This window comes from Apteryx mantelli, chromosome 5 (assembly GCF_036417845.1).
Source record: "Apteryx mantelli isolate bAptMan1 chromosome 5, bAptMan1.hap1, whole genome shotgun sequence".
In the NCBI taxonomy this organism is placed as follows: domain Eukaryota; kingdom Metazoa; phylum Chordata; class Aves; order Apterygiformes; family Apterygidae; genus Apteryx; species Apteryx mantelli.
Window position 1 is genome coordinate 78,123,871 of NC_089982.1, and position 27,956 is coordinate 78,151,826.

Consider the following 27,956-nt stretch of genomic DNA (forward strand, 5'->3'; position numbering starts at 1 on the left):
GAACAAAATGAACGAGCTTGGCAAATAAACAGCAACGAGAAATAGAAGGGCAATTTATTATTTCTGAGGGCGGGGGGGGGGAAAGGAGAAAAATAATTTTGTGTGTGTGTGTTTGGTTGGGTTTTATTCTTCGCGCAGCTGCAGGCGGTAGCGGTGGTAGCGAAGCTGGAAAAACATTCTCTCTAGTAAGGAGTGCGTCATCCCCGGGAGGGCGTAATGTTCAACGACACCCACGTGTTTGAAGCCCAAGGACTCGTACAGCTTGTGGGCTGCCATCTTCACGGCCGTGGTTCCCAGCACGACGGAGGAGTAGTTGTTGAGCACGGCGAACTCCAGCACCTTGCGGCCCAGGGCCTTGGCGATGCCTTTGCCGCGGTAGTTGGAGTCGACGGACATGCGGCGCAGCTCCACCGTGTTGTCCTCCTCGTTGCCTCGGGCCGCCACGATTCCCACCACGTTGCCGTCCAGGACGGCGACCCAGAAGCAGGAGCCTGGGGGAGACAAAGCATCGCATGGAGCCGCTGCCGCATGCCGCCGCGCGCCAGCCCGGCCGCGCGCCTCCTCGCCAGCGGGAACCGGCCCGGCATCCCCTGCGGAGGAAGCTCACCGGTGGTGTCGGGGACTAATGACCCCCGGGGGAAATACAAGGTTGCTTCAAAATGCAAGATTTCTGGAGATCAACAGCTATCGCGCACATTTAGGTATTGCAAAGTGGGTGGATAACTTATCCTCACCTCGTAATGGCATGAAACAGGTGATTCGGGACCTGCGCGCAGCCAGGAGGGACCAGAGGGACCACCAGCGACCTTCCCGCGGGAGCCCAGCCCCGGGCTGCTCGGCGCGTCCCGTCCAAGCGGCGCTGACGGCGGGCAGCGGCACACGCAGCCCACGCGACCCGGGCCGACGGCACGAGGGCGTCGCTGAGCAAAACCGGCCGGCGCCTTGCGCCCCGCGGACCTGCTGCGCCAGCGCCCAGCGCGTTCGGGGGGGTTTCGACGTGCCGCTGCCACCCTCCGAGGCGCCGGGCCAAACCCGGCCTCGTGGCACAAGCGCGGCCTGCCAAAGGCAAGAGCAAAACCCGCCCAGCAAACCCTCGCAGCAAGACAACTTAAGAAAAACTAACAGAAGTGAAACGATGAGCTACGCGCGTCTTAACTGAGCAAGACCCTCACGTAAAATCCCGCTGCAGGAAAAACGCCCGAAATCGCAGCCCCAGCGACGCTCGCCCCCGTGCCTACCGCGGACAGGCGCTGCACTGCCGCTATCTAGGTCAACAGCCAATTTTTAAGACACCGGGACCCGTCTTGACCTATTTATCGCACGCGGCTGAAGCGTCTCTCCGCCGCCGGGGCGCTGACAGCACCGCTTGTTCCACTGATCTCCAAGCGCAGCTTCTTCGGACGAGGCCCCGCACGAGGCTCGCACACGCTGCAGCCCCGGCGGCCCCTTCCCCTCCGCGTGCACATCAAGCCTCCCCCAAATCTCCTCCCCGGCGTTATTTTTTTAACGTGCTGCAGGGTGCCACTGCCTAGCGCACCTCTGCTCCTGCCCTCGCTCCGGCCCCGCGCTGCTCCTCCTGGAGCGTCTCGCTCTGCACATCATGGCTCATCCTCCTCAAACACAGGTATCGACCTGTTTTCAAGCCAGGCCTTAAACAGTTTCTTCCCACTTCTAGCAATAATTCTCCCTTTTCAACAAACAAGTCTTTATGTCTAATAAGCAGGAGACACAGCTAAGCTCGCGCAGCAGAACACTTCCCAGATTTGTAAAATAGCACATTTCCAGTATTTTTAGGTCTTCCATCTATTTAAAATGAACAAAAACCCCCTCAAATCTCTGAATGTTTGCTGTGCTCCAAGCTCTTCGCACTCCTTCGTGACGTGCACAGTCCCTCCCTGCAACTTTTTAGCCCCAAATGCTGTGCTGGGTTTGGTCTTTAATGCCCATTTATCCTGGTGGGCACTGGCCCAGTTGCAAGCAGCATGACCGCGAACCTGTGCTCCTTGTTAGTTTTTACTTACAGCTTTAAAGCTTAATTATAATGATTTTGAGTTCAACATGAAAAGAAATAGTATCTGGCACATCTCCCAGTGTGTGTTGTGCATGAAACACTTATAATTAGCACCAGACAGGACACATCTGCTCAAACAATGCAAGTTGTATGCGGCTCCCATTTACACCAGCGCGATCTATCCCAAGGACTTTTACCCTGCCGCCCACTGGGTGTCTGCGCCGGCTTTGAGCATCGCTGCTCTTAGCCGGATCCTCCGGCCGGCTAAAGCACGCCGAGCTGCAGACGGTGGCTGCGAGCCCGGGAGCTGCTTTCGCTCAGGGGAGGGCAGACGCCTCCTCCGGGAGCTGCCCTGGGCACTTGGGGATTTGCTCCTGTAACGCTTGCGGGGAGACCCTGGGGGCGAACCCTCGGGTTTCGGCACAGGGAACTTGCAACTCCGCAGCTCATCTCTTACCTAAATTCCTCGGGTTTTATTCTCTCAAGTCGCTAACTGAAAATAATCACTGCTGCAAAGATAAACACAAACCCTGACAGCTACAGGTCTCCCTGCCCTTCCAGTCCTCCTCCTTCAACGTCTCTGCCTTTGCCCTCATCTGCCTCCATGCTCTGTGCTTCCCTCCATCCCTCATCGCTACAGATGTCCAAACCCCTCCTTCCGCTCACCCTGGCCCAAACTCCTCTTAGGTTTCGACCCTGCAAGAAGAGTCACTCAGAAGGGCTGTTCTTCCCAGATGCTTTGCGTCGAGCTCCCGCTGCCTTGCGAACACCACTCGCTTGCCTTCCCCTTTCTGCTGGAGGATCTTCTCGGCCAAGGACAAGCCCTCACCACTTGGCTCGCTCCCAGAGGGCATCTCCTGTCTCATGCACCTGGTCACCCCCAGACACTGCCAGCACCTCGTGTCTCTTCAAAAGCGCTCCCACTTAAACCTGTTCAGTCTGGGCTTCCCGCTTGAACATGGCCTTGCTGCAAACTCTCCCCACACAACTTTCCTGCTTTCCATCTCACTCATCCTCCCGCCACCGCCTTCTGCCGGCTGCACCTCCCTCCGGAGCCCAATGCCCTGCTCGCGCCTCCCCGCATGCGGCACCCAGCGCCGACAGCTGACAACTGCCCGATGAAAACAACCCGCGGCAGCCTGACGCTGCCCTGTCCCGCTGCTGCACAGGGGCCGCAGCAGTTACCCGCCACCGTCCCGACGCCGCCACGCTCCGGGCGGCCTGCGCCTCCGTGCTCTGGAAACACGCTCCGCTCTTCATTCTCGCCTCGCTGCTCCTGGGGAAGCAAATTCACTCTGCCGTCCCCAAAGCGTGACCGAGTTGTACGGCAGTGCGCTCCATCCTGCTTCCCATGGGAAACGCCAGCGCAGCCTGTGCTCACTTCTCCGGAACGTGGGGACACCCCCAGCTGCTGAAGGGACCACTAAAGCCTCCCCCTCCCACACGTCAGGTATTCGGACACCTCCCAAAGGGTATCAGGTGTTCAGTATATGAGTATTTGGACATCTCCACACCACTCATGCCCAAACAGCCTTCATATGCAGGTCCTCTGCTAACACCGGGTTCAGGTCTTCTTGGTTTTGGACAAGGCAACACCAGCTGTTACTAAACCGAGTCTTCTCCAGTCTAAGCATCCAGCCTCTTTGCAATGCTCTGCCCTAAGCCCCTAAATGCCTCCTCCCATGGTGACTGCCCTGGCACGCCGAAGGGGAGCCCTGGGAGGGCAGAGTGTGGCAAGCAGCCCATATGGACCACCACCATGGGAAACCACCTCGCTCAGCTCCTTCAGAGCTCCAGTCATTCACATCAGAGTTTGGGCTTCAGCAATGCACAGGTAAAAGCCGTAATAAAGCACAAAATGGTTGTGACTTGCCTAACAAGCAAGGCAATTTTGGGTTGTTCACGCTCCACAGATTTAGTGAAATTGCCCTGGTTTCTGCAGTGTCTTCTCCCCTTATCTCCATGGCAGCCAACCTGATGGACCACCGCTGTCACAGCCCAGGCCCAGGGGAGACGGCTCCCAGACACGAGAGACAAGCTCCAGAGAGCAACACTTTTCTCTGAAAAGGCCTGTTCAAAGTATCGCCACTGCTTACCATACAATTAGGCTTCAGCTAACCTATGTCCATGAGGCACAGGACAAATGAGAGTGGATATATGAACCTCATACAAAACTTACACTGGTGTTATCTATGCTTACGAGTGTAGCAGAGAGATGTCCCAGGGGGATAAACAAGACTTACAAAACGCTATGGAAGATAAAGCAAAGCCAGGGCTCCCTTATCTCTGGCCTCCTTAAAGTTATTTCAAATATCTGGGATGGCAAGAGGCCAGCTGCTCTATCTTATCTTTCTACACTCCTCTGTGGGTTGTCTATCTTTCAGCAACATCTCTCCATACCTTGGCAACAAACTATACCAACTTACTAACCAATAACTTGAACCACGTAGCTGTCTACCAACTCAGGCTTCACTACTGCGAAGCTTCCTGGTCCGGTGAGACCATCACTGGAGACACGTTTTATGGTGCACAGAAAGAGCCAAGGTAATAGTCCAAAGAAATCCACACCGAAGGGAAAATAACCTCAAAAGGTTCGACACGGCTCCTCGGATCATGGCACATGGGGCCTGAAAGCACACCCAACAGCAGCACCTTTCTGCTCCAAATTTAAGGCCGATTCCCAGCTTCTGAGGACCAACAGAGAGCATTCTTCCAACCCACCCACCGTGTTCCTGCATTGCAGGCTGCCCTTGCACATCATCCCCCTCCTTCCTCCTGTGCCCTCCCACCGTGTCCTCTCACGTCTGCAACCATGCACCCCGAGCCAGGGTGTCCCACAGCAATGGCACCACACTCCTCTACGCAGGCTCGCAGGACACAGCCACAGCCACCACGGCTGCTCCCGCACGTCTCCTCTCCTGGCACTCATCTCCCAGCAGGAGCTGCTCAGCTCTCCCCCACGCAGCCGACAAGGATGGTGGGTGAAAACAAACTCGATTTATTTTTACTGCAAATTCTTCACCACCCTTTGGTGAATAAAGGGCCAGTGGGTGGATGGGTGGAAAGATTGGAGCCAAAAGCAATAGCAGAGAAGACTGCTAGAAGAGGGGGGAAACAAGACATCAGCCTTCCCCATCATCACAAGTCCTACGTGATCAAATATAGCTGGTTCCTACAGCTTTTCCACATCTCTTCACAGGGTTCAAGGACAGCTACTCTGAAAACTAGGATTTAGCAGCTGTGCTTTGCTCTTTCTAGTACCTCAGTACCACAACAGAAAACACAGGTTCTACGAGATAATTTAAAATCCATTGTTTTCAATTAAATTCCTTCTGGACTTTCACAAGAGCAAGTAAAGCTCCATCAGCCCCAGAAGCAGGTGACCATGCTCTGCAAGCATGCTGACAGGCAATGGACAGCCTCGCATGTCCCTTGAGATCCTGCCAGGACTCCTGCAGGATCCCCATGCCAGAACAGTGAGCTGGTCCAAGGGCTGAGCCAGGTGGGAACTCATCACTCATCTCACAGAGCTGGATGGGGGTAGGCCAGCTCCTGGCACCGCCACCACGTGCTGGTGATAATTTTGTGTGGGTCTAGGTACTCTCACACTGGAAGGCATTTTCAGTGGGAGCTCAGTACATGGCATTTCTAAAAATCTCACTCTTGAATCAGACCATTTTTCCCCCTCTTTCTTCAAGGGTAGCACTGCTAGCTCCCAAAGCTCCACAGCCGAGCAGTTATTCTCCTACAAACTCACACTGATTTTCATTGCATATAGTGTGCACTTGGGTGCATGCGAGCTGGTTTCAAACACGTCTCTCTCTCCTCCAGCCCCTCGAATAAGCGAGAAGCTGACAACACAGAGCAGGTGCTGCCAGCCTGTGCTGTGATCAAAATGAAAGAAATTCTCCCTCTTTTGGAGATGGTGACTTTCTTGGTTCCTTGTAGCATGTCATTTCCAGACAGACAGGCAACTTCCAAAAGCAACATCCCTTTAAGCATGTTTTCCATGGATTGCGATTTTCAATTCTGCTTCAGCCTGTCATGGCTACACAGATGTGAGCAACTCCCCTTCTGGCTCAAAGCTGTCCTGTGTGATATCCTGAGAGCATCCCCAGACATGGCAGCTGGTGGGGCCTGTTGGAAGCTGTTACCTCTGTAGGGAGCTCGCAAGGCCAAGTGAAGATGTGTGAACTCCTCTGTGTGCCTTCACTGGAGCTAGAAGATCATTTAAGGACTGGCCACAGTGAGAAAAGGAAGCCAAAACCATCCAAGACTATCATTACAGGGGACTCCAGCCAGGCCCCAAAAATCACAAATTGCAAATGCATACCCCCAGCAGAAATGCAACTGGTGGGTCTGAGCTACAGGAGGGGACGGAGGCTGCCCACAGCCCCTGCACGTGTCTGGGGATTTCCTGGAAGCAGTAGGAGAGCCTTGGCTCATTGCAGCGTTCTGCAGGGGACAAACCCCCTCTTCAATCCAAGGTCTTCCTCAGACTGCAGATAGATAGGGGCACGGCAAAGGGAAAAAAATTGACCCCTGCACTTTCCATAGGACAAGGTCTGTAAGTCCTCATGTCCCTCACTCATATACCTACATAAAAGCTTGCCAAAATTGCCAGGCTTGCTAAGCCTTATTAAGCAGGACCCAAATACTCAAAAACTGCTCCCAAGGATGCACAACCTGCCATCGTACCGTGACACAGCCAACACAGCGACACTGCACAGAAACACCAGGACAGAGGAAATGCAACATGCTGTAACATCACAAAGCTTTAAATATGTGTCCTTGGGATCCCATATCCAGCCCCTTGCTGCGATTTGGGGCAGATCAGCAGCCCTTTCTGCAAAGCAGGGGCAGTACAAGCAAGGCAGCACATAGGGAACTGAACAGGCTGTCAGGCACTAAACACCAGTGCTGCGGTATTATTATGTATTTACAGATGACCAGGTAAAAAGCCCCAAAGGTCAGTGCGTCACCTCTCTTCCTGCTGGAGTTATTTATATACAGCTTTAAGCGAGCGCCAGGCAGTACCGTGGCAGGAAGAGGACGGAGAGTCCCCAGACCCCTGCTCCCGGGTCCATGTGTTTCTGATGCTAAGCCACCCTGACCTTTTATCCCGTATGGGTTTTGAAGAGGGAACAGAGGAACTTGTTACTTGAGGCAATTCTCCTCCCTCCTTCCCCTCCGTTCTCTGTGAAATGAGGGACAGAGCAGCCAAGTTAAATCAATGTCAAGAGAGAACAGAGGCTCTGCTGGGGCTGTAAAACGCCTACTGCCAAATTTATGAGTTTCAGGCATGCCTGCCTTCGGTCTGACTGAAAACGCTTTGGGTGCGGAGACTGGCCGAGGACAGACTCAACAGCCGTACCAGCGGCGGGCTGCAACTGCTCAACCAACCGGTACGGACACAGGTTTGTATGTTCACAAAGCACATCATCTCCCTTCACCTCCATCCTTCCCATGCCCGACCTTCTGCCCCTTCCACGTTTCTAGCTCTTCTTGGCTTCAGCAGGGCTGAACAAGAGCTCCAACAACTTCTGCTCATAACTCCACACTTGACTGCAGCTGAAAGGCCTTCCTGGAGGGCTCCTACAAAATAATGGCATTCCTGAGTAGCTGATGGCCTCGGGAGCTGGATGAGATGCGAGACCCTGACCCGACAGCCCTGACACCCATTTAGCATCCCTCCACACCAGGCAAGGCCCAGGCGTGGGGCAGCGGGGACACAGCAGAGTTACTCATGCAGGAAATTAGAAATGCCACGGCCCCCTTCCTTCGCATAAATAACTCCACGTACCCTGCCACACCGCGACTCATCGCCCCGGTATAAATAATCCCTGCTGGAAGAGCATGAGGCATCTCATCTATCTGCCAAGGGGGGGTGACACCGCTGATTAACGGGGTGCTGGGAGGCAGGCCGATGAGAGCACCTGCGCACGTGGGCAGCGCAAGAGAAGAGGGATAATTTGGGCTCCATCTACCTTCTTTTTCATCCTTGGCGGACGTGCTGTTGCGCCCCAGCTCCGACATGAGACCCCGCGCTCTGCCTCTGCAGCCTGGACCACCGCGAGCCATTAATGGCCATACCCCACATCAGCACTTCATGGTTTAATTTTTCAAGCAGGCTTCAGCACCACAGGACCCAGCATGAGACCACACGTAACACCGCTGCGAGAGAGCAGCAAAACCCCAGGGCGCCTTTGGCACATTGCAGGAACGGGCTTTGGACGAGACAGGGAGAAACACAGCAGAGGCAGCAGCAGCAGAGAGGGTAAAGGCAGCAATTCCAGCACGTTACAGAGGGGGCTATATTAAGAAGTGTAATAACAGGACTCTAAAAAATCTTGTATTTGGGCCTTTTTGCTGGCTGTGATGCACCTTGAAAGTCAAAGGCTGCAATAAGCATAGCAACTGTCTAAGAGCTGCAGAAGCAGTTATATGGGATTAGAAATACTCTGGTTATCAGTGCATATTTAGAGCTGATGCATCAGCTCTACTTGCTGCTACTGAAAAAGAAGGGCAAGAAACTGCCAATATGGCCATTGCAATCTACCTGCTAAATCATCAAGAGAAAACAGCTTTAGAAACCAGGCAGCAGCTGTGTTTTTTCATGGGAGCAATTTTTTATCAATCAGCAAATAATTAGATAGCTTAAAAGGAGCGGATAAAGACTACAATATGCTATTTGGGCCAGCATTATCCTCACTAACTGTACAGTGACTCCCAAATCTCTGTAGCTTGCTAAGCAAAACAGACTGGTCTGCACAAACTGAGGAAAAAAAAAAGAAAAAGAAAAAACCTGTTTAAAGTATTTTTGGAATAGATGTTCCCTATGCATCCAAAATCCTCACTAAGCCTATAAATTGCAGAGTCAGACCTTAAGTAAACCAATACTCTGGAGTTTAGACTGTTCTTTAGCTAGGAGTTTAAAAGGAAAAAAGAAATCAAGCTCTTCTGCCAGCTTTGTTAGCCTGCATCCTTCCAGTAACAGCTCCAGAAGGCTACTGTTACAATTAGTTTCTCGTTAAATTAGTTTACAAAATAAAATGTGTTGCTGGTTGTTTTTTAAGCCAGCTCCTTAAAAGTACATTGTTAATACTCAGTCCCCATCTTCCAAATCAATCTTTCACTATATGGCTTTATTGCTTTCTGAAAGGTACTGAACTACAGTGCATTCCATTTGCAAATACTGAAAAAACTGGAAAATCTAGAATTATTGGATGTTTTAGAATTCATTATTTACTGGCTGGCTTTTACTTCATGTGCATTACTGTAAAAAGGCACTGAGCAATAATCAAATGACTTCGTTTTAGCTTAGCACTTGGCCTAGACATAAATCATACGGGGAAAATGGATAGAATTGATCTCATCTATCATTACTTATCTGGTCTAAATTTAGTCCAGACCCCCTTGTTCAATAGAAGTGCCTATATCTACCCAGGTATTTCACCAAAAGCTTCATGGCAAAGAGAAACTAACATTACATTTACTTAAGGTTAAATAAACGATCTCTACAAGGACTTCTAAGGAGTTTTATGCTTCTCTAGCAGAGGTCAAACTTTAAGGTGAGTCACCCTCTGGGAGAGTCCTTCCTCTTCCACCAATGACCGTAGCAAAACGCTACACAGCTCACTGCAAACAATTACTTTTAGCCAAGAAAGGGTAGGCAAGAAGAACTGCACTGAAGATGTCAGGTATAAACTTAAGGCAAGGCAGAATGATGCATTAGGACAGAATAACCCACGTGTCCATGCAAGCTCTTTAAATCAGAGTCAAACCCAAGCCTGAAGGGAGCTTCCCCTATACTACAGCAAGACCACCTACCAAAATCTAAAAACATTTACATATTTAAAACATGACAGACCTAAAAAAATGACAAAAACAAACAAACAAAAACCCCTCCACCAAAACAACATTACATTTCCTTCCTCTGCTTCCAGTGGCATCAAGAAAGGTTATGCCAGACCTCAGGAGAGCTGGGGACAGGTAACACCCGACAGGTAACCAACTTCATTTTGCAGTATATAAACTCCCACACGTGAGTTGGGGCTCGCATACAGACTGCCACAGATGCCAACTAGTTCCGCAAACAAACACGCAAGTCTCTCTTTAATCCAGTGACGTGACATAAAAGGGCAAAGGGAGGGTTTGGAAACATTCGGCTGCAAGCCACAAAATGGATGCACATATTCAGCTCAAACATGCTCTGTAGCATGTTTCAGTGATTCAGAACATATATTTTTTTCCTCCCCAGCACATTAAAAGGAAATGTTCCTGCTGCCCTCAAAAGCCCCTGAATGAGGACCTTCACTACTACAGCAGCCAACGAGCAATAACTACGTGTAGTAGTTCGCAATTTTTATGGTGAGTAAGCACTGACCAGCAAAGTCTAACTGGGAGCAACACTGGGGCAGTGCCTCTGCTTTCCTTCCAGAGGAGTATCGTGAATTTACAGACAGGGAAATGCATTTCACCAAACACTGCATGGCAAAGAGAAACTAATACTATACTCTAAGACCAGCAATAAATAAAACTCTGATGCACCAGCTGCCTTTCTTTCTGCAGATAACTGGAGTTAAACAAGAATCCCATCTAGTTACTAACGCAGTGAATCAAACCTCTCCAACCTCTAACTTTCCATTACATTAATAATCTGCTGGAGTGAAACACCGCAGCCGTAAGGAGTTATAGTTTCTCTGAAACTACAGCGAAGAATTGATCACTCAAAGTAGAGGAGATGGAAAAAGCAAGAAAAGGTTCAAGGCACAGATTCAGCACAAGCAATGAATATTTCTTCCTGTTGCTATCACAGCGGTGTGCAATGGTGCTATGCACATACACATGTGCACACGCACAGACACACACACGCACTCTTTCCCAGAGCACAGGAAGCCAGTCAAAAGTCAACCAGGACCAACCCATCCCTTCATATCATGGCATGCTAACAGTCCCAATTTGTCACACTAACATTGAGACGAGGTCCTAAAATCCATTGCAACAGACTGGAAAGGGCTCGAGAGGCGAGAAATTGGGGCGGCAATGAAGCACGGCTCCTAGCACGGCCTCTGTCCTCCCCAATCCAGTCCCCAAGGGGTTTCCTGTGTGTGGTTCTCACCGGGATCAATCCTGTCTGACCTCCACAACCCATGGGTCAAAGCTATCCCCCTAACCTCTGGGTAAGGAGCAGGAGAAAGGAGTAACAGGCTCCTCTGGTCAACTAACCAAGCCAACCACCTCTCTGCCCTTTTGCCATCCAGGCAATACACTGTCTTTGGGAAGATGGTCACCCCAATATGGAAGGTAATGAAAAAAAATTCAATTTCCATTTGCACCATGCCAAGAAATGTGGCCTTTCCCTTGGAAATGGGGTCTTCCATGTGCTTGTGACATCCAACACTAGAAGTAGAGACAGGACTGATGCTTCAGCTTGCAGAGAACGCAACTTCTGACCAGAAGAAAACTCCTGTGTTTTCAGTTTTTTTCCTAAAACGGGAGAAGCCTCTGAATCTACCCATGCCATTCTTCCTTAGATATCACCTCCCCGAGATAATCCCCCTCAGCTCCACATGGTAACTTCACACCATTCTTGCCTGCAGTCCTGTTTTACTAGATTCACTGAAAATATTTAATCCCTGGAAAATTGTTATATTTACACCTAACACAGCCAAATTCAGCCTTGGTGTAAGGTTGCTTCAGTTGTTCCACCTGATTATGCCATGGTAAAGTGCTTTTTCACCCCCCACCGTTAGGAACATTATACGTCAGGGACAATGCGAACAACTCAGGCAAGACTTCACTTCTCTCTGTCACGTAACTCATGGAAACAAAAAGCCTCTAAGAGAGCCTCAGTACTTCCTGCCTGCCTCCGTCTGCCAGTGTGCGGCACCATGCTATGGACTCCACCAAGCAGCCGTGAGCACCTGCATCACCACGCGCTCCTTCAATTTTAACCCTCAGCAAACCGACACCACAGCCCCTTGTAAAGCCAGAGTAATGCCCCAGTGAAGGGGGCACATCCACACCTGGATGCTCACTCTTGTTAAAAACAACGTGCTGCTATGCCTTTCTTTCAGTACATTATGGCAAACACATCTTGGGTGTAATTCCACCAAACTCTACTACATCCAGGCTGAAACTAGCACATTTATTCAACGTGGCTTCAAAAGAAAATTCTGCATCCATAAATACATGAACATCTGTCAGGCTGGGCACAGAAATGGACCTGCTGTGGATGGTGCATTAACATGAAATCAAAGTTACACGTGTAAATCTCTCCATCTCAAAACAAAGCCCGTTCCCCATGTTGCAGCACCAGACCATTGCAGCCAAAAAGTCACAACACAAACCCCCTCCAGGTATTCCCAGATCTCCTATGATGACCATCTACCAACACCACCCACCCAACACCCGTTTGAGCGAGGTCCCACTGCCCAGGGCCTCAGCCTAAATACCAACCACAAGATCTCAGGATTCAAAAGAGGTCTGTAAAATAATCAGTGGAGCAACTAGGTGACACCACATCACTTCACACATGGGAAGGCAACACGTGGGAACTGAACAGCAGCATGTTCAGAGCTAGTGAAAGCAAATACTTTTATGTAGTGTATTATTAGCCATGGCATGCTCATCCACAGAGTAATGCTGAAAGAGGATCAGCTTATAAACATGAGTAGCACCTTCAGCGACCTTAACCAGGAGATGCATAAATCCACATGAGTCTGGGCGGAAATGCAGTATTTTGAGGATTCGGTGGATTTTCCCAAACAAAAAGGCAACACTAAATAACACTAAATCCCCATACTTGATGCTAAAACAGGGCAAAATGAACATAACTATCAGCACCTGCCACGAGCAGGGTCCTAGATGAAGTAACTCTTCCTTCTGATGCACCAGTTTTCCCTAAGACCTCAAACTCATCTCGCGGGCACTGCTGAGCGCACACAGCAAACTCAAGAGTGGCTTGCTCCATCACTGCATTTCCCATTAATGCCACAGACTTCCTGTGATGAACAAGAAAACATTTGGCCCTGTGCTGGAGGGTGCCCCGAAGTATACTCCAAACTCCCAATGAAAGACAAGGAATTTAAGCACATGATTAAGTTAAATGAATCTTTAGCTAAACTCCAAGTCCCACCCTGTGAACGTGATTTTTTTAAATTATTTTTTAGAATTTCATTGAAATCCTCTTTAGCCTTTTGAGCTATCCACGAAAAGTGTTCCCACTTCTTAAGAATCTCCTCAGATGCTTTGAGGCTTTTCAGAGTACCAGCACCTCAGAAAAACCCTTGTAAAACCTGATGATGGCTTATTCCCCAATGAAAATCACTGCCTGAGAGGCACAGATCAATGCTATCCTCTGAACATTTGCAGTTAAAAAAAAAAAAAGTTAAAAAAAAAAATCAAATCCTATATTTTCATAGCCATTAAGAGACTCTGACTTTACAGGCAGCAAAAGATTGAAAAGGTGTTTTAAACAGTTTGGATTTTTAAAAATTCACCTGAATTCTCATTACCATCCTTTTCTTAAAATAACTTCCCCCATCCTTGCTGTCTCTCTTTTTTAATAAAATCCACCACTAACAATGAAATTCCAGTAAAGGTGACTTTACCCAGACATCCATGCGGGAGAGAGAGAAAATTGCTGTTAAGCAGACAGAAGCTGAACATCTGACATCCTTTCATTGCTCTGCTCTCTAACTAACCATCATCTAAAATTGGTTAGTGCTTAAAAATGGCAGGTGCTCCAAAATGGTCTATTTTCAAAAGCTTCTCTTTGCAAGTTCTACTACTTACATTATTTTAAATTGAAAGACTACATATTTAGGTCTTCCCTGGATTCCCACTAGAAGTGTTACACCGTGTTTCTGCTTCTGATAGCTACTTCCAGGGAGCACGAACAGATTTGGCACCTCCAAAAAAAGAACAAAAAGCCCTGATCTCAGCAAATGGAAAAATTTTTTTCTGTACTCTGACTGCAATAGTGATTTTACATATCCTATGAAAATTGAAAGAACAGGTTTTATAGAAACAGTCATGCTGGAAAAGATCAACAGGTCACGTTGTCCAGATACATCCGAGAGCGACGTAGGTCAGATCCTTCAGAGAAGTGGCCAGAAATCCTGTTGCTAGAAGTTCGTTTGCCTTTAGGCAAAATGTTTTTCCCCCACTGCCACTGACACACAAGTTTATGCCCTGACGCACAGAGGTTTTAGCTTAATAGACACAATGTCCTCGTACTGCTCAGTTCCATTTTTTCCACCTTTGTGATTCTAATTCTGAATATCGATCAACAAAAATAAATAATTTTGCTAAAATCTGAACAACAAATTAAGAGAAGGAAATACTTACAGAAGGAAATTAAGCAAAGGGAAATAAATACAAAATAATTAAAAACCATAAAGAGAGGAGGAGAGACAGATGAGACATACAAAGAGCAATAGTGGGTGTGGGACCATTCTTGGGAAATGCTCTAAGCGACTAATGAAATAAGGACTAGTCCGGACAAACCCACTAGGGAAACTCAATACAGGGATGGACAAAAGAGCCCAGCAGAATTCAGAAGAGGGGAAGAAAGCAAACATTGCAGTTTGACACAAGCCTGGGAGAGTGGGAGACAGTTTGGCAATCCAGTGCCAGAACTACTGTGGCATGGAACAGGAAGAGGAAAAATTTCCATTAGCAGTGCTGGCGCAGGGACCAAGAGCTGCAACTCTACAGAGCAAACGAACTCGCACCCCTGATGCTGGTTTCTGAGTCAGGACTCAAGCGCATTGACAAGAGAGGGTAGGAGCAGCTTGTATAGCAATTAGTGGTGATCAAGGATAAATCTAGGCAAGCAGCTTACTTGCTAAAAAAATAAAAACTAAACTAAAATAAAAAAATTGTCAATTCAAAGCAATTTTCATATTTGTCTTGAAGTCGCCAAAGATTTTCAGCCGGGAAAGAAGCTGCACACGAACCCCAGACTGGCCCTGATCCGGCAAACAGCTCGCCCCACGCACGTACATTATCGCAGGGACCAGACCCCAGGTGTCCCCGGGCTGGCTCAGCAAACGCTTAATAACGCCAGGCAAAGGCAGGGCCCCCGACAGCACAGGGCTTAGGGAACCTGCCTGGGAGGGCAGCACAGATGCTGTGCTCATGGCTCTACCGCAACCAGCATTTTGTAAAATACACCTGGGTCTAGCCTTTGCTTCTTAAGAAAGCCTACAGCCCCACCACCAACTTTGTTTCGGGCTGAAGAAAGTATTACATTCAACCCTAAATAGAGACTTGTGGTTCCTCGTTGTGAAAAAAATTCAGAGGGAACAGTAAATCAGCTTAGTTTGGATCAAAGCTATTTTCCCTTTTATTTTCCATTTCCTGAACTGAGAAATCATTTTCTTATAAAACCTCTGGTTTTCAGTTTTTCCGTTTGGATAAATCCTAGAAGCAGTACATGAATTCGAAGTGACAAAAATATTACTTGCAAGTTATCATTTCAAGCAGTATACACTGAGGCGAGACTAATGCATTATATTTTTCTATTAACTTTCGCGTTGTTGCAAACCCAAATTTCAATAGCAATATCCCACGCAGCTATTTAAAAATACATCTAATACATTTATTCTGTTATCTATATCAAAAACAAACTTTTTTTTTTTAATTCACAGAATCACATTTCAAAACATAACCCCAGCTTGCCATTAAGCTGTGGGAGTTCCAGGTCAAAATCGTAGAATTACCCGGTGAGAAATTACACTTTCAATTCTTGAATGAAACATCTGTCAAACAGTTATAGAAGACGATAAATGACTAATATAGTATATGCTTGCATAAATAGTTAATTGATTGCTAGGGTTCACTAGGTCAATAGACCGCTTAAAAGAATGGCTCAAAGCCATCTGTAACAGATCCCGGGGCTTAGACCTGTCTATAACTAGACCATTATCAGCTCTTTCTGATGCACCCTTAATACAAGGCTTCTTGGTGATTCTAGTTTGCCCTGATCAGGAAAGTCTTATTATCAGTGCTGGTTAGAAATAATAAATTTGTGAGTAAAAACTATGAGACATCCTGCTATCTTCAGATTTGCTTTAAGACTGCTTTCATTAGCCACTTGCTGGGAAAAAAACAATTAAAAAAAAAAAACCCCGCAGCTTCCTGTGGGGGGAATACACCTAAAAACACGCTTTGAAGCTGCCCATGTCATCGATGCAGAAAGCAGCAAAGGGCTGCGCGTCCGCCGGCTCGCGGCAGCGCCGGCCACGGCCGCGGCGCCCTGCGAGGGCTCCTGCTTGCGCGAGCCTGCGGCGGGGCAGCGTCAGGCAGGCCGTTATTTGCAACGCATCTGCAGCGCTGCACTGAAAACACGAGAGCGCCGAGCCGTGCAATGCTCGCGCACGACACGCTAAGCGGCCAGGCTCCCTCCAGCCGGCGCCGGTTTTAAGCGATTGCCTCAGCCTAGACGCCAAACACTACCCCAGCTCCTTTTAGAGAGGGCAATTCCCATCCTAAGTACTCGGATACCGTGAGCCTGAATAAAAATGTAAATCGAATCGAATACACTGATTTTTTTCAAAATCCACTATTTTACTCTTAAATTGGGAGACATTTTGAAAAAACATCTTGAAAACTAGGCCATGTATATTCAGGCTATCATGTAAAAGAACTGTTTTTTTCCAAAATATTTAGAGGCCTTAAGATGCAGATCGATACCAACCGGTAGTTTCTAAAGTATTTGGGCACCCGACTGTGCACTCTGTGGGGAACCCAGCCCTGATCACTGATGCGTTTGAAAAATCCTAGGGGGCAAAAAACCTCTAGTGCTCAGGAATAAGATTTGCAGCTCATGCTCCTAAATCCAAGATTCAGTGTCAGAGGGGCTCAAAGCTTTATACTGCTATAAATCTTGTCACAATTTACATACCTAATATGAAGCCTAAGTTCAAACTATTTTGAAAATCCTACCCCGAAACATGCTTTTGGATAATCTTTTAATCTTGGCCATTACTAAGAAAGCAGCTGACAGAAGGAAGAAAAACTGAACACCCTTTAAAAAGATGCATAAATTTGTATTTAAATTTGAGGAGAAAATCCCATATTCCTTCTTAGGGTTTATTCACTGAGACTGTCAGGAGAAAATGGACACAACCACACTATCAGAAGACATCCAACACAGGAGAAAATGTTAAAAAAAAAATTACTCAAAGCCAGATCAAAGCAGAATGCCTGATGCTCCTGCCATTTTAATGTTGATAAGTCCCTGCATTGCTTGTGTTTGCAGGTCTTGAGAAATTAACTGTGTCTAAAAAACTACCGATGCTCCATTTACACAATGTATTACTTTTTCTATTGCAGATTACTTAACAGCACTCGCATGTGCCGGGGTTATTTAAAACTCTAGTACCTGCATGCAGAGCTTTCTGCTTTCTTCAAAGCATCATATCCATCCCGTCACGGCTACTAATTTAAATACTGCTGCATTAACTGACAATCATGTCAATTATAGACTACCTTTAGAGTGAGTTTTTGACTACATGCAAAAAATAGGCTACATTACTCTGCAGAATTTACTATAAAACGCGTTTTAATCTAATTTTCACATGGCAACTTGCCAAAGCTAGGGGATCTGAAGTGAGATCTATTTTTGGCTTATGGATGTGCATACTTAGGCACGGGCTTGTGCATATGCTCCTATTCCAGTAATAAATAAAGGCAGCTGCAGCGGCCTGCAATTGAATGCATTTATCCCATTTGCACATAGGACGCTGTCCTGAAGAAGCACCAGGGGATTTGGCTCCAGGAGGATGACATGGAGGGGTCCGGTCCAGTCCCCTGCCAGCGCAGCCCCAAGCGCAGGGTGCCCGAGGCCATGCGTGCCCCGCAGCCAAGCACCGGCAGGACCAGGACCAAGCAGGCTCTGTGGGAGGAAGACGAGGCTCATCTGCAAACAAAATGAGCCGGCCACCCAACGGGCCCAAATTGTATCCAAGGAGGTGGGTTTTGGGAGAGAGAACCCAACCTTAAAGATACTTTATATGATTCAAAGGAAGAAATATATATATTTCCGTCAATCACTAATGATGGACGGAACACATCCTTAACTCTTGGCAACAGAGGAACTTTCTCCTAAAGCTTCCCAACAAACCCAACTCAAGAGACACACTGAACATGGAGATGTTGGGAACTGCTAAGCGGTAGTAACACCGATTGCCCATCTGATAAGAGGCCCGTGTCTGAAATATTTTCAGAATTATTATTAAATATACTTTCCACTATAGATTAAAACAGAGGTTAAAATTCTCTAATCCTAGCCTTGCAGGAACTCCCTGATCTGCAGAGCTCATTGCTTGAGGCAGCTTCCCTGAACCACAGAGAGGTGCCACCATGGGAGGTGTTTGCAGGAAGGCCCTTGGCTGCCCAAGGAAGAGACCTGTCGCTGACTCCCGGCACCGGTGGGGAACAATGCCGCAACTCAAGAGGCTGAGATAAGGCCACAGCCTCTCCTCCGAGCTTTTTGCCTCACAAGCCAACTCCAAGCCCTCATCTCCCCATACGGTGGGCAAGGAGAGACAAGCATGAAAAAGTGGGATTCATGACAGCCAGCTCAGGAGTTCGGCAGGCCCCCGAGGTCAGCACGCTGCAGAAGCCAACAAGAAATGCTTGATAGATGCATCAGATTCCTGCTGCCTCTCGGGCATGGACAACCTGGGCAGGGCCTGGGAAAACACATTCCTCCACGGGCAAGCAGCAGCCCCGAGCTCTCTCCTGGAGGCAGGTAACTAAGCCCTCTCTTTGCAGAGCAAGCAAGAGCAGCTCTATTCTCCCAAAACAATGTTATCAGCGGCAGCCTCGTTCCCCCTTATCTGGTGGCTCAGCTGCCTGCGCCTTACCCAGAATGTGGAAGAACTGGGCTCCGTTGCCTCCCCCCCCTCCGCCGCAGGGGATTCAAACCCACCCCGTCCCCCTCCCTGTGTCGCGGAACAACGAGGCCGGCAGGTCAGCCTGAGCCGAGCCCTGATCCGTGCTGGGAGCTAAAAACCAGGCTCCTTGATTCAACCAAGAGCTCTACCTCACCTTGAGCCAACGCGTCAACAGCTCGTTTGGATGCGCCACGGCTGCTCAAGCGGAGCTTTGCAAGGAGCTAACGTGGATGAGCTCCATTTTGGAAACCCCCTCCTCTTGCAAAGGCGAGGCAGAACATAGCTGCTAGCAAAGCACCTGGAGCTCTTGGCCGTGACACAGAAAACCAAGGTGTCCTCCTAGGGTGGCCCCTGGATTTTACCTACTCCAGGTACTCCCTGTATCAGCCCAGTACCCCCAAAATGACTAGGTGCCATGTAGACCCAAAGCATGCCCAGGGCAAAGCAGGGCTGTTGACACAAGAGGTGCCCCAAGGGTTTGTCAGCAGCTGAGTAAGGTTGGTAGGTATCACACAACTTCACCTCCATCTTCTTTTGCACCTGAGTTCAACTCCTCCAATGTAACCTCTGTTCTAGCGCCATAAAAACACCAATCCAAGAGCTGCTGAGCACAACTCACTGAAATGCTTGCTCTTTACCTAGATGAATGTCCCACCAAAGGTAAGAAATAATGAACACCTCAACAGGAACGAGCAGTGCTGATCTCATCCTGACCAGCTGACTCTGACCTCACCTCAACTGGTGTCCTTCTGGGAGATGGACCTGATCCCAAAATCTCTGCCAAGAATGAAATGGTGTAGGACAACCCTCTCATGGGCTCAGCTCAGAAAAGCACACTGCATTGCCCAACCAAGAGCAGAAGGAATTGAATCCTCATGTGTCGTCCTTCTCTAGCCACCCCTTGCTTAGGATACAGTCCCACCCCAGGGCGCTTGGGACACTGATGCCGCCTCTGCATCCTCCCATGGTGGGGGACAAAGGCAGTGGGACAGGAGAGCTCTGCTCACCACCAGTCTGGATGAGGGGGGGTGAGGCACACTTCTCCCCCTTCAACACCCCCAGAGCCCTCCTCGATGGACATGTTGAGATTGCCATCTCCCTGTACTGCCAAACTGAGCATTGCTCTTCATTTCAGCGCTGCTGATGCCTGTCCTTGCCCTGCTGCATCAGCTCCACTGACCTGGCTCACATGAACTGGCATGAATGCCTGATTTTCTTCAGTGAAAGAAGAGACTATTTCAGCCCAAATTAAGCAATTTTCCTACTAAAATTATGTTAAACTAAAGCAGACCTTTCTTAACCCTCAAAATATGGCTGTTTCTGCAGGGTCCTGTGCAGGTCTCACTACATACCTGCTTGACATGGTGGCGCTACCTGGAGAAGAGGAAAGCCTGACACAGTCGGGATAAATTTTAAATGTCTGGGGAAGGCCATCGAGACAACCACAAGGTGCCATGAACTGCAACAACATGGACGCACCTCCAGCAGACCTGCGAAGGCACCCAGCCAAAGGGCGCAGAGACAGTCGCGTGAAAGAGCATCCTAAACCCACCACCGAAGGACCTGCTAGAGTTTGTCAGCCAAAGCCCTAACTCCGCTGATTTTGGCGAGTGGCAGTTTCGTATCGGGAGCCAGGAGCCCTGTTTTCCATCATTTCTCCAGGTGAGACCTCGACCACGGAAGAATTGCTCTGATCTCCAAGCCATGGCAAAAATATACCAAGCAACCAACTGCGACAGATGCTTGAGGAGACGCTGTAAAATTGATTAGTCGCCAGAATCATCAGACCATAAAAGATGCTCCAGCTGTGCTACCCTTATTTGTGTAGAGAAATGCAAGAGGCTGGGCTCTATTTAAAATTAATTTCTTCTTTTTTTTTGTTTACTAGAATCTAAGTTACTCTGGTTGACAATTAAGCCTATTATCCAATTCCTTTCTTTTTGACTGCCCCAGTGCCTTTTTTTGCTGTCTTTGAGGGGAGAAAAAAAACAAAAACAAAAACCCTGAAACCAGAAAATTTCCAGTGAGTACTATTTTTAAATGAGAAACAATTTTACGTAGAGCTCAAGAAGGTGTTTTAGCCATTCAGTCTTGTGTTTTAAGCCCTCAGTCGAGCACAGAACTCAATACATAAATAATTCCTTTGAAATCAACAGCAATTTCAAAGCAATCCACTGTGCACGAGCTTACAGCCAAACACCGGCCAAAGTGTTCTGCCAGATCCTTGCTGTAAGGGTAAGAGGACACGAGAAAACAAAGATTTGAATTCTGGCTAATGTACTTCTGCAAAAATCACTGTCAGCACCTATTTTCCAGCTCATACAAAATCCAACGGAGAAAATTTAAAACAATAACCAACTTTGAGACCAGCGGTTCAGAAAAACTGCAAAAAAAAAGAAAAAAAATTTAATATGCTGTCAAGAGCACAAGGGATTGTTAAATACTAATCATTAAGCTTGGCAATTATACAGAAAGCATCTATCAAAAGTCACCGATCAGCCATCAAAACATGGGCTTCCCATACCCACCACGGCGGCGGGGATTTCTGACCAAACCAAGAGAGCCGAGGGAGCCAAATCCCACTGCAAACCACGTCCTTTGGGTCATTGTTTTTAAACCGATCTGAAGCCTTTGCAGTCTGCATAGATGCTTTGCGAAACCTACCAAAAATGATCCACTTTAGCAGTTAAGCTATTTCTTCATTATCGACTTCCGCCTTACCAGCGGCTATTTGCTGTTGATGCTCTGCACAGTGCTACTCCTGGGTAGCACAAGGGACGTGCTGCAAAGCGGCTGAGTGTGTGGGTGTTTGCCAAGAGCAAAACTTCAGTAAAACCACGACCAACAGCACCATCATCCGAAACCATGGGACCACATCACAACTCTACCATTGCATTTGTCACCACAAAAACCAATGATTCTTAAACCCACCGCAGAAACGCTCCCTTCTCCTACCTTCCATGTTAGGAAACATATTCAGGCACGTAAATGTGGATTCTCCAACGGACCCAGAGGCAAGGTGACCAGCACCTTCCTGAACAGATGGAGGGTAAGACCAAGATCTGCTTTTGGGGTGTGCTACGCTACATCCCGCTCAGCCACTTCAGCCTTCCCCTCTCACGTGGCCTTCTCCAGATATACTCACAAGCCCCTCAAGCCTGGGGGCAGAGCACAAATATTTACTTGAGAAGGACAAGAGATTTAAACCCAGTTTTAAGCAAAGTCATTACCACTGCCTTAACTACAGAGACACTAGTAAAACCCCTGCAGCATTGCTGATGACGTGCCAGATTGGCAATTTCTTCCCTAGCGTCTAACGGGGAGTTTTCACTAGTACCTAAGTTGAAGCAATGCGCATGACTTAAGAGGATGAGCAATCCGTAATGCCCGCGTGTTAACTCGTGAGCTGTCAGGATAGGCGACAGCTCGGGGCAGGAAGCTGTTTGCTTGCCATTTCCCTCCTTTGGGCAGCGACAGCAGAGCCGAGCTGGCATTTTGCTGGTCATTCTCAATACATTCAACAGACAACACAAGTTTTGAATCTCAAGAGCGCCCAAAACTCCAGGCTCTTCCAAGCTGACCATATTTATAGTGGGATCTTATAAGGAAGAGATTTGAAACCTCTATTTTGGGGGAAACAGGAGCAAAATACCGCATTCAAGCCTCCTGCAAAGCTATAACAAACAGCACCACACGGTTTCATGCCAAATGGACAGATACCGCACAAACTCACCTAATCATGACTCGAGCCAGCTTGCTTAATGCTACCACCATCAAGAACCTTTAATAAATACCAGCGATCCCCTAAATCTGCTTTTTATGGCATGGCAGAAACATAATTACACGCGATTAAATTCTGTCAAAAATGAAAGCCCACACACTTACTCCAACGTTGAAATCGACCCTTTAAGGTATCAAATAAAAGCAATGCAATGCTTTCAAGTCATGGTGTCAATGTGACTGAACTGGATCACGTTACTGACCTAAACAAAGCGAGGGCATTCCTCGCTCTTCCTTTGAATGCATTTTCTTTACTTTCTACAAATAGTAGTATTATAAACATAGTCACTTTGATCCTTGCCCTGAATTCTGACCATGCAAATCATAAGCATTAATGAAAGATGCAGCTCAAACACCGATTAAGCCCATGTTAAATATTCTTCTCCTGGAGCTCCCTATTACTCTCTCCAATATAATGCATTGACTAACCTCACTATGGAGGTCCATGATGTTTTTCAGATGTTTTGCTATAAGCTCTTTTATTTTTGTGGCAACAGCTTTAATGAAGTCTGAGTTTTTAATGACGTGCAAGCTACACACAAGTCACACATTGGCTGATTCTTACAACAACAGACGCTAAGTTCAGTGCAACATCTGCATATGATGGGATAAGATCTGCATGAGATCAGCACTAAGACGGGAAACAAGATCTGAAGAAAGCACTTAAGATGTGTTGAGATTTTTATTACAGGATGAACATAACTTTAGAAAAACTTAAAACTGCACATCAGAAAAGGAAACTTTGTGGTTACAGCATTTCCTGTTCTCTCTGTTCTCTCCTATGCGCTCCATAAGCGACCAGGGAGAGACTCCTACAATGAGGTCCGTCACGCTTGCACAACAGCAATGATTCAGGAAAACATGGTCACACAGAAAAAATAAAGAGTAGCTACTCCAAGAAAACAGAAATAACTGATGCGGATTACTGGCCATTACCTTTACTCGCCCAGCTCACTACTAGCACTGAGCAACCACAAATAATAACCTCAGACCCAGGCAATTTCAAGCAACCCCCCAAATACCCCCTTGTGCTGGCTCTCACCACGGTCTTAACCCCCCAAAAGGGAAACGGTACCGTCCCTTGCCAAACCCTGCAAGAGTGTTTTTTTAATAATCATGTAAGAGATCTTTCACAGCTTGACAAGCAAATATTAACATTAGATATTATACTTACATAAAGCACATGCATATATGTCAGACACGGATGAATGCACATGCTGCCAAAGGCGGGCAGCATCCCTCTACATACCTGGTCTGCACCTCTTCCAAGGTGCGCGCATTCAGGAAGGTTCTTCTCAAATAGCATGGGAAAACGCGCGCAATAACTAAATCGGCTTCCTCTGCGCATTTGGGCTATGGGGCCTTTCACCTCCCCTTCGCCCCCACGCTGCAAGCTAGCACCAGGAGCGAGGAGCTGAGAAACGACATGCTCAGGAGACGAGGGGCGCAGCAAGCCCGCCATCGCCCCTCCGTGCGGGGGCCCTGCTTGGGCGTCTGTCGTCTCCCTTGGCTGAACACCCATCTTAAAAAAAGGCCAAGAAAAAAAGGCCAAAAAAAAAAAAAAAAAGGCAAAAAAAAGGTGGAGGAAAAAAAAAAAAGGTGGGTTTAGCTTGGTGTGGCCCAAGAGCTGCATTTTGGCTATTTTGGAGGCGGCTCAGTGCCGGCGAGAGGAGCAAGAGCAAGCGCAGGGCTGGGGCACAGCTCCCTGCAGGGCCCGCGTACTCACCTGGCGGTTTCATGTAATATTGCTCAATATCGGACATGTCCGTGTGCAGCGCGCAATCGAGATAGTGGAGGATAACTTTTCTGCTGAAGTAGTACCTCATGCCCATCAGCAAGATGGGCAAGCAGCAGGTCAGCAGGAAGGACTTGGTCACAACAAAGCACATTACTATGGAGATAAGGAAGAGAAATAAACGACACCTGTCAGAAAAGAGAATTTAGTGTTGATTTCGGAATGCAAACTCATTAAAAAAAATTAAAAAGAAAAAAAGAAAAAAAGAAAAAGCACACGCAAAATGCACATTTGCAGTATGTAGGCCTGAGCGATGCGACTCGTGTTTTCAAGGTTGAGCATTTTACGTGACAGCCTGTCACGCCGCGCTAATCCCCGGGATGCTCGGGGAGCCCCGGGCAGCGGAGGCTCCGCCGCGGGGCCCGCGCTCGCCCTGGGGTGTCCCACCGCAGCCGGTGGCCCCGCGGGGGCACGGCACCCCCAGGACACAGCGCCCCGCCGCCGGGCGCTTTGCACTGCGGCACGGCTCTCGGCCTCAGCGGGAGGCGGCTGGGGAGGGCACCCCTCCTGCCTCCGCGCCCCCAAATCCAGGGCGCCCCGTCCCCCCGAAGCCCCCCACCGCCTTGGGGGGGGGGCTTTCTGCTGGAGGCTGGGCACGCTGCGGCAGGGGGGCAGCCGGGCCCCTGAAGCCGGGCCCCCCCTGCTGCACAGGCCCCTTCCCGGGCCTGCCCTGCTGCCAGCAGGGACCGAGAGCCGGGGAGCGCGCAGCCTGCTCTCTGGCGGGGGGCACGTTTGCCATGGGGGGGGGAACGTGTTACCTGCAAGGGGGCTACCCAGCATTTGGAATGGGTGGGGACACCATTTGCACTGGGGCGCCAAGGCATATTGTTTGCAATGGGGGGGCCACACCACTTGCAAGGGGGAGACCATCTGCAATGGGGGGGGGAGAAAGACACATTATTTGCGGGGGGGGGGGGCGCTGCCACCAAGGCACATTGCTCGCAATATTGGGGGGGGCAGCCAAGGCACGTTGCTCGCAATATTGAGGGGGGGGGAGCCGCCAAGGCACATTGCTCGCAATATTGGGGGGGGGGGGGAGCCGCCAAGGCACATTGCTCGCAATATTGGGGGGGGGGGGGAGCCGCCAAGGCACATTGCTCGCAATATCGGGGGGGGGGGGCAGCCAAGACACACTACTTGCAATATCGGGGAGGGGGGGGCCACCTCGCGGAGGTTACTTCGGGCAGCCCCGGGGGCCCGGCCCGGCCGCACCCCTCCCCGCGGCGTGGGGGGGGGGGGCGTGGGAGGGGGCGCGCTCCGAACGCGGCCCGTCCGTCTCCAGGCAACGCCGGAACGCGCCGGCCCCGCGCCCCCCCCCCCCCGCTGCGCGCGCGCGCGCCCGGGGCAGCGCGGGGGCGGTGCAGAGCGCGGTGCGGGCCGCGCACCGCTCCCACCCACCTCCCCCCGCCGCCCCGGCCTGGAATAACTGGAAAAACGACTCTGCCCGACCCCCATCCCCACCACCACCACCACCGCCGCCGCGCGCACCCGCGCAACCTACGCGGGGAGCCCCCTTCCCGCCCTAAAACGCGCGCAGGGCGCGCAGCTCCCCCCCCCCCCCCGCTGCAGCCGCCGCAGCGCTGCGGCTCCGCGGCCGCCCGCGCCGGGCGATGCTGCGGCGGCTCCTGCAGCGCGGGGCTGGCTCGCCGCCCTCCCTCCGCTTTGCTACCTCCGGGGGAAACCGCGACCCCTCCCCCCCAAACAGCCCGTACTCACCCGCCAGGAGCCCATAGAGCAGCTGAGTGAGGGGCTGCTGCTTTAACCCTCGAAACGCCGTGTTAGGGATCCTTTCCATGATACCCTCGTAGAATATGCGGCGCACCACCTCTTGCTCGGAAGGGTGAAATTCGCGTATATAAACGCTGTCTTTCTTGAGATCCTCTTTCACAGCGCTCAGAGGAGCCGGGGAGGAGGAAGGTGAGCCCGATAAAGAGGGCCACATCTGGGAGGAAGAAACAATGATCGTATCTTTTTTGGATCCTGGCATCGATTCATGGTCCTCCGCCACAATCTTAGTCTCACAAACCATCTTGGGAGACAAACAATGCATGCAAACCGGCCGCAGGCGGGGGGCAGGAGGAGAGAAAGGGGCGAGGAAGAAAAAAAAAGGGGGGGGAGGAAAGAAAAAAGGGGGGGAGCGGGGCTTGCAGCAGGGCCGGAGACCCGCCAGGCAGCGACGGCGGGGGCGGCTCAGGGGCGCGGAGCGGAGGGGCCGGCGGGGAAGGGAGAAAGGAGCTGCGCTGCATTTTGGAGAGGCATTTATAGTGCGGCGGGGCCGGTGCGCCGGGCGCGGGTCCCCGGGGCCCTAGCGCCGCCCGCATTGGTGCGCGGGGTCACATGTGACCGCGCGCCGCCGCCCCCCGCGCTGCTGCGGGGGGCGCTGCGCGGGCGCGGGGGGCGCCGCGGCCGCCTGCCCGCCGCCAGGCAGCGGGGCTCTCCGCCTATCATTTGTGTTATTAATCGTTATCTTTTTTAACGCAAGCACCGTGCGCCTGGCAGCTTTCTGGAACAATCGCCGCGGCCCCCTGCGCGGGGCGGCGCGGAGCCGAGCGGAGCCGTCCCGTCCCGCCGGGCTGCGGCGCGGGCTCCTCCGTAGTGAGTCATGCAGCGCTGCGCAGCGGCCCTGCCACCGGCGCGGAGGGGCAGCGCCGTGTGTCCCGTCCCCCCCCCCCCCCCCCCCGCGCCGTGCAACCCTCCTGCAAGGGAATTTGCTGCCGCAGGGCCGCGCAGCCCCGCGGAGAGGCTGCCCGCGGCGCAGCGCGGCCCCGCTGCCCTCCGCGCCCGCCAACTTTCCCTGCCACGGCGGGGGACCGGCCCCCCCTCTTCGCAGGACCCGAAAAGCTTCGGCCTCTCCCGCTTACGGCCGGCCGGCCCCTGCCCGAAGCATGCGCCGTGCACGGCCGGTGCGGGGACGGGGGGTGCTGCGCTGGGGTCCGCGCCCCCCCCGCGCCCCCTGCGTGCGGCCGGGTGGCGAGGGGGAGCTGCTCTGGTCTGCCTTCCTGCGGGGCGCGCCCCTGCATCCCTCTGTGGGCTGCAGCCCCCTCCCAGGTGCATCCCCCCGCAAAGTGCATATGCGCATCCCCCTGCGAGGTGCATCCCCCCGCGAGGTGAACCCGTGCACCCCCCTGCGACGTGCATTTGTGCATCCCCCAGCGAAGTTCACCCGTGCCTCCCCCTGCAAGGTGCTCCTGCGCCTCCTCCTGCAAGCTTCATCTGTGCCTCCTCCTGCGAGGTGCACCTGTGCACCCCACTGCAAGGTGGCGCCCACGCACCCCCCCCACCCATGCATCCCCCCTGCGAGATGCATCCGTGCCCCCCCCCGCGAGTTGCGCCCCCCTTCAGGGTGGCACCCATGCACCCCCCTGCGAGGTGCGTCCCCGCATCCCGCTGCAAGGTGCACCTGTCCCTCAGTGATGGCAGCTGACGTTGCTCCCATCCTGCAGGATTTGCAGGTGTGGGG

General features: G+C 50.6%; 1 protein-coding gene across 3 annotated transcripts; it reads right to left on the reverse strand.

Annotated features, from left to right (window-relative positions):
* Positions 1-69: 69 nt before the first annotated feature.
* Positions 70-27,956, reverse strand: NAT8L (N-acetyltransferase 8 like). 3 transcript variants are annotated; one of them, XM_013959955.2, is made up of 4 exons: positions 27,897-27,956; positions 26,213-26,438; positions 24,428-24,592; positions 70-491 (listed from the first exon to the last, which is right to left on the reverse strand). In XM_013959955.2, the coding sequence occupies exons 1-4, from the start codon at positions 27,930-27,932 to the stop codon at positions 124-126; spliced, it is 795 nt and encodes a 264-aa protein (XP_013815409.2). In that variant the 5' UTR covers positions 27,933-27,956; the 3' UTR covers positions 70-123. The 3 variants fall into 3 exon arrangements, with proteins under 3 accessions (XP_013815409.2, XP_067153297.1, XP_013815408.1); XM_067297196.1 differs by lacking the exon at positions 27,897-27,956 and adding an exon at positions 26,982-26,999; XM_013959954.2 differs by lacking the exon at positions 27,897-27,956 and having other exon boundaries at positions 26,213-26,717.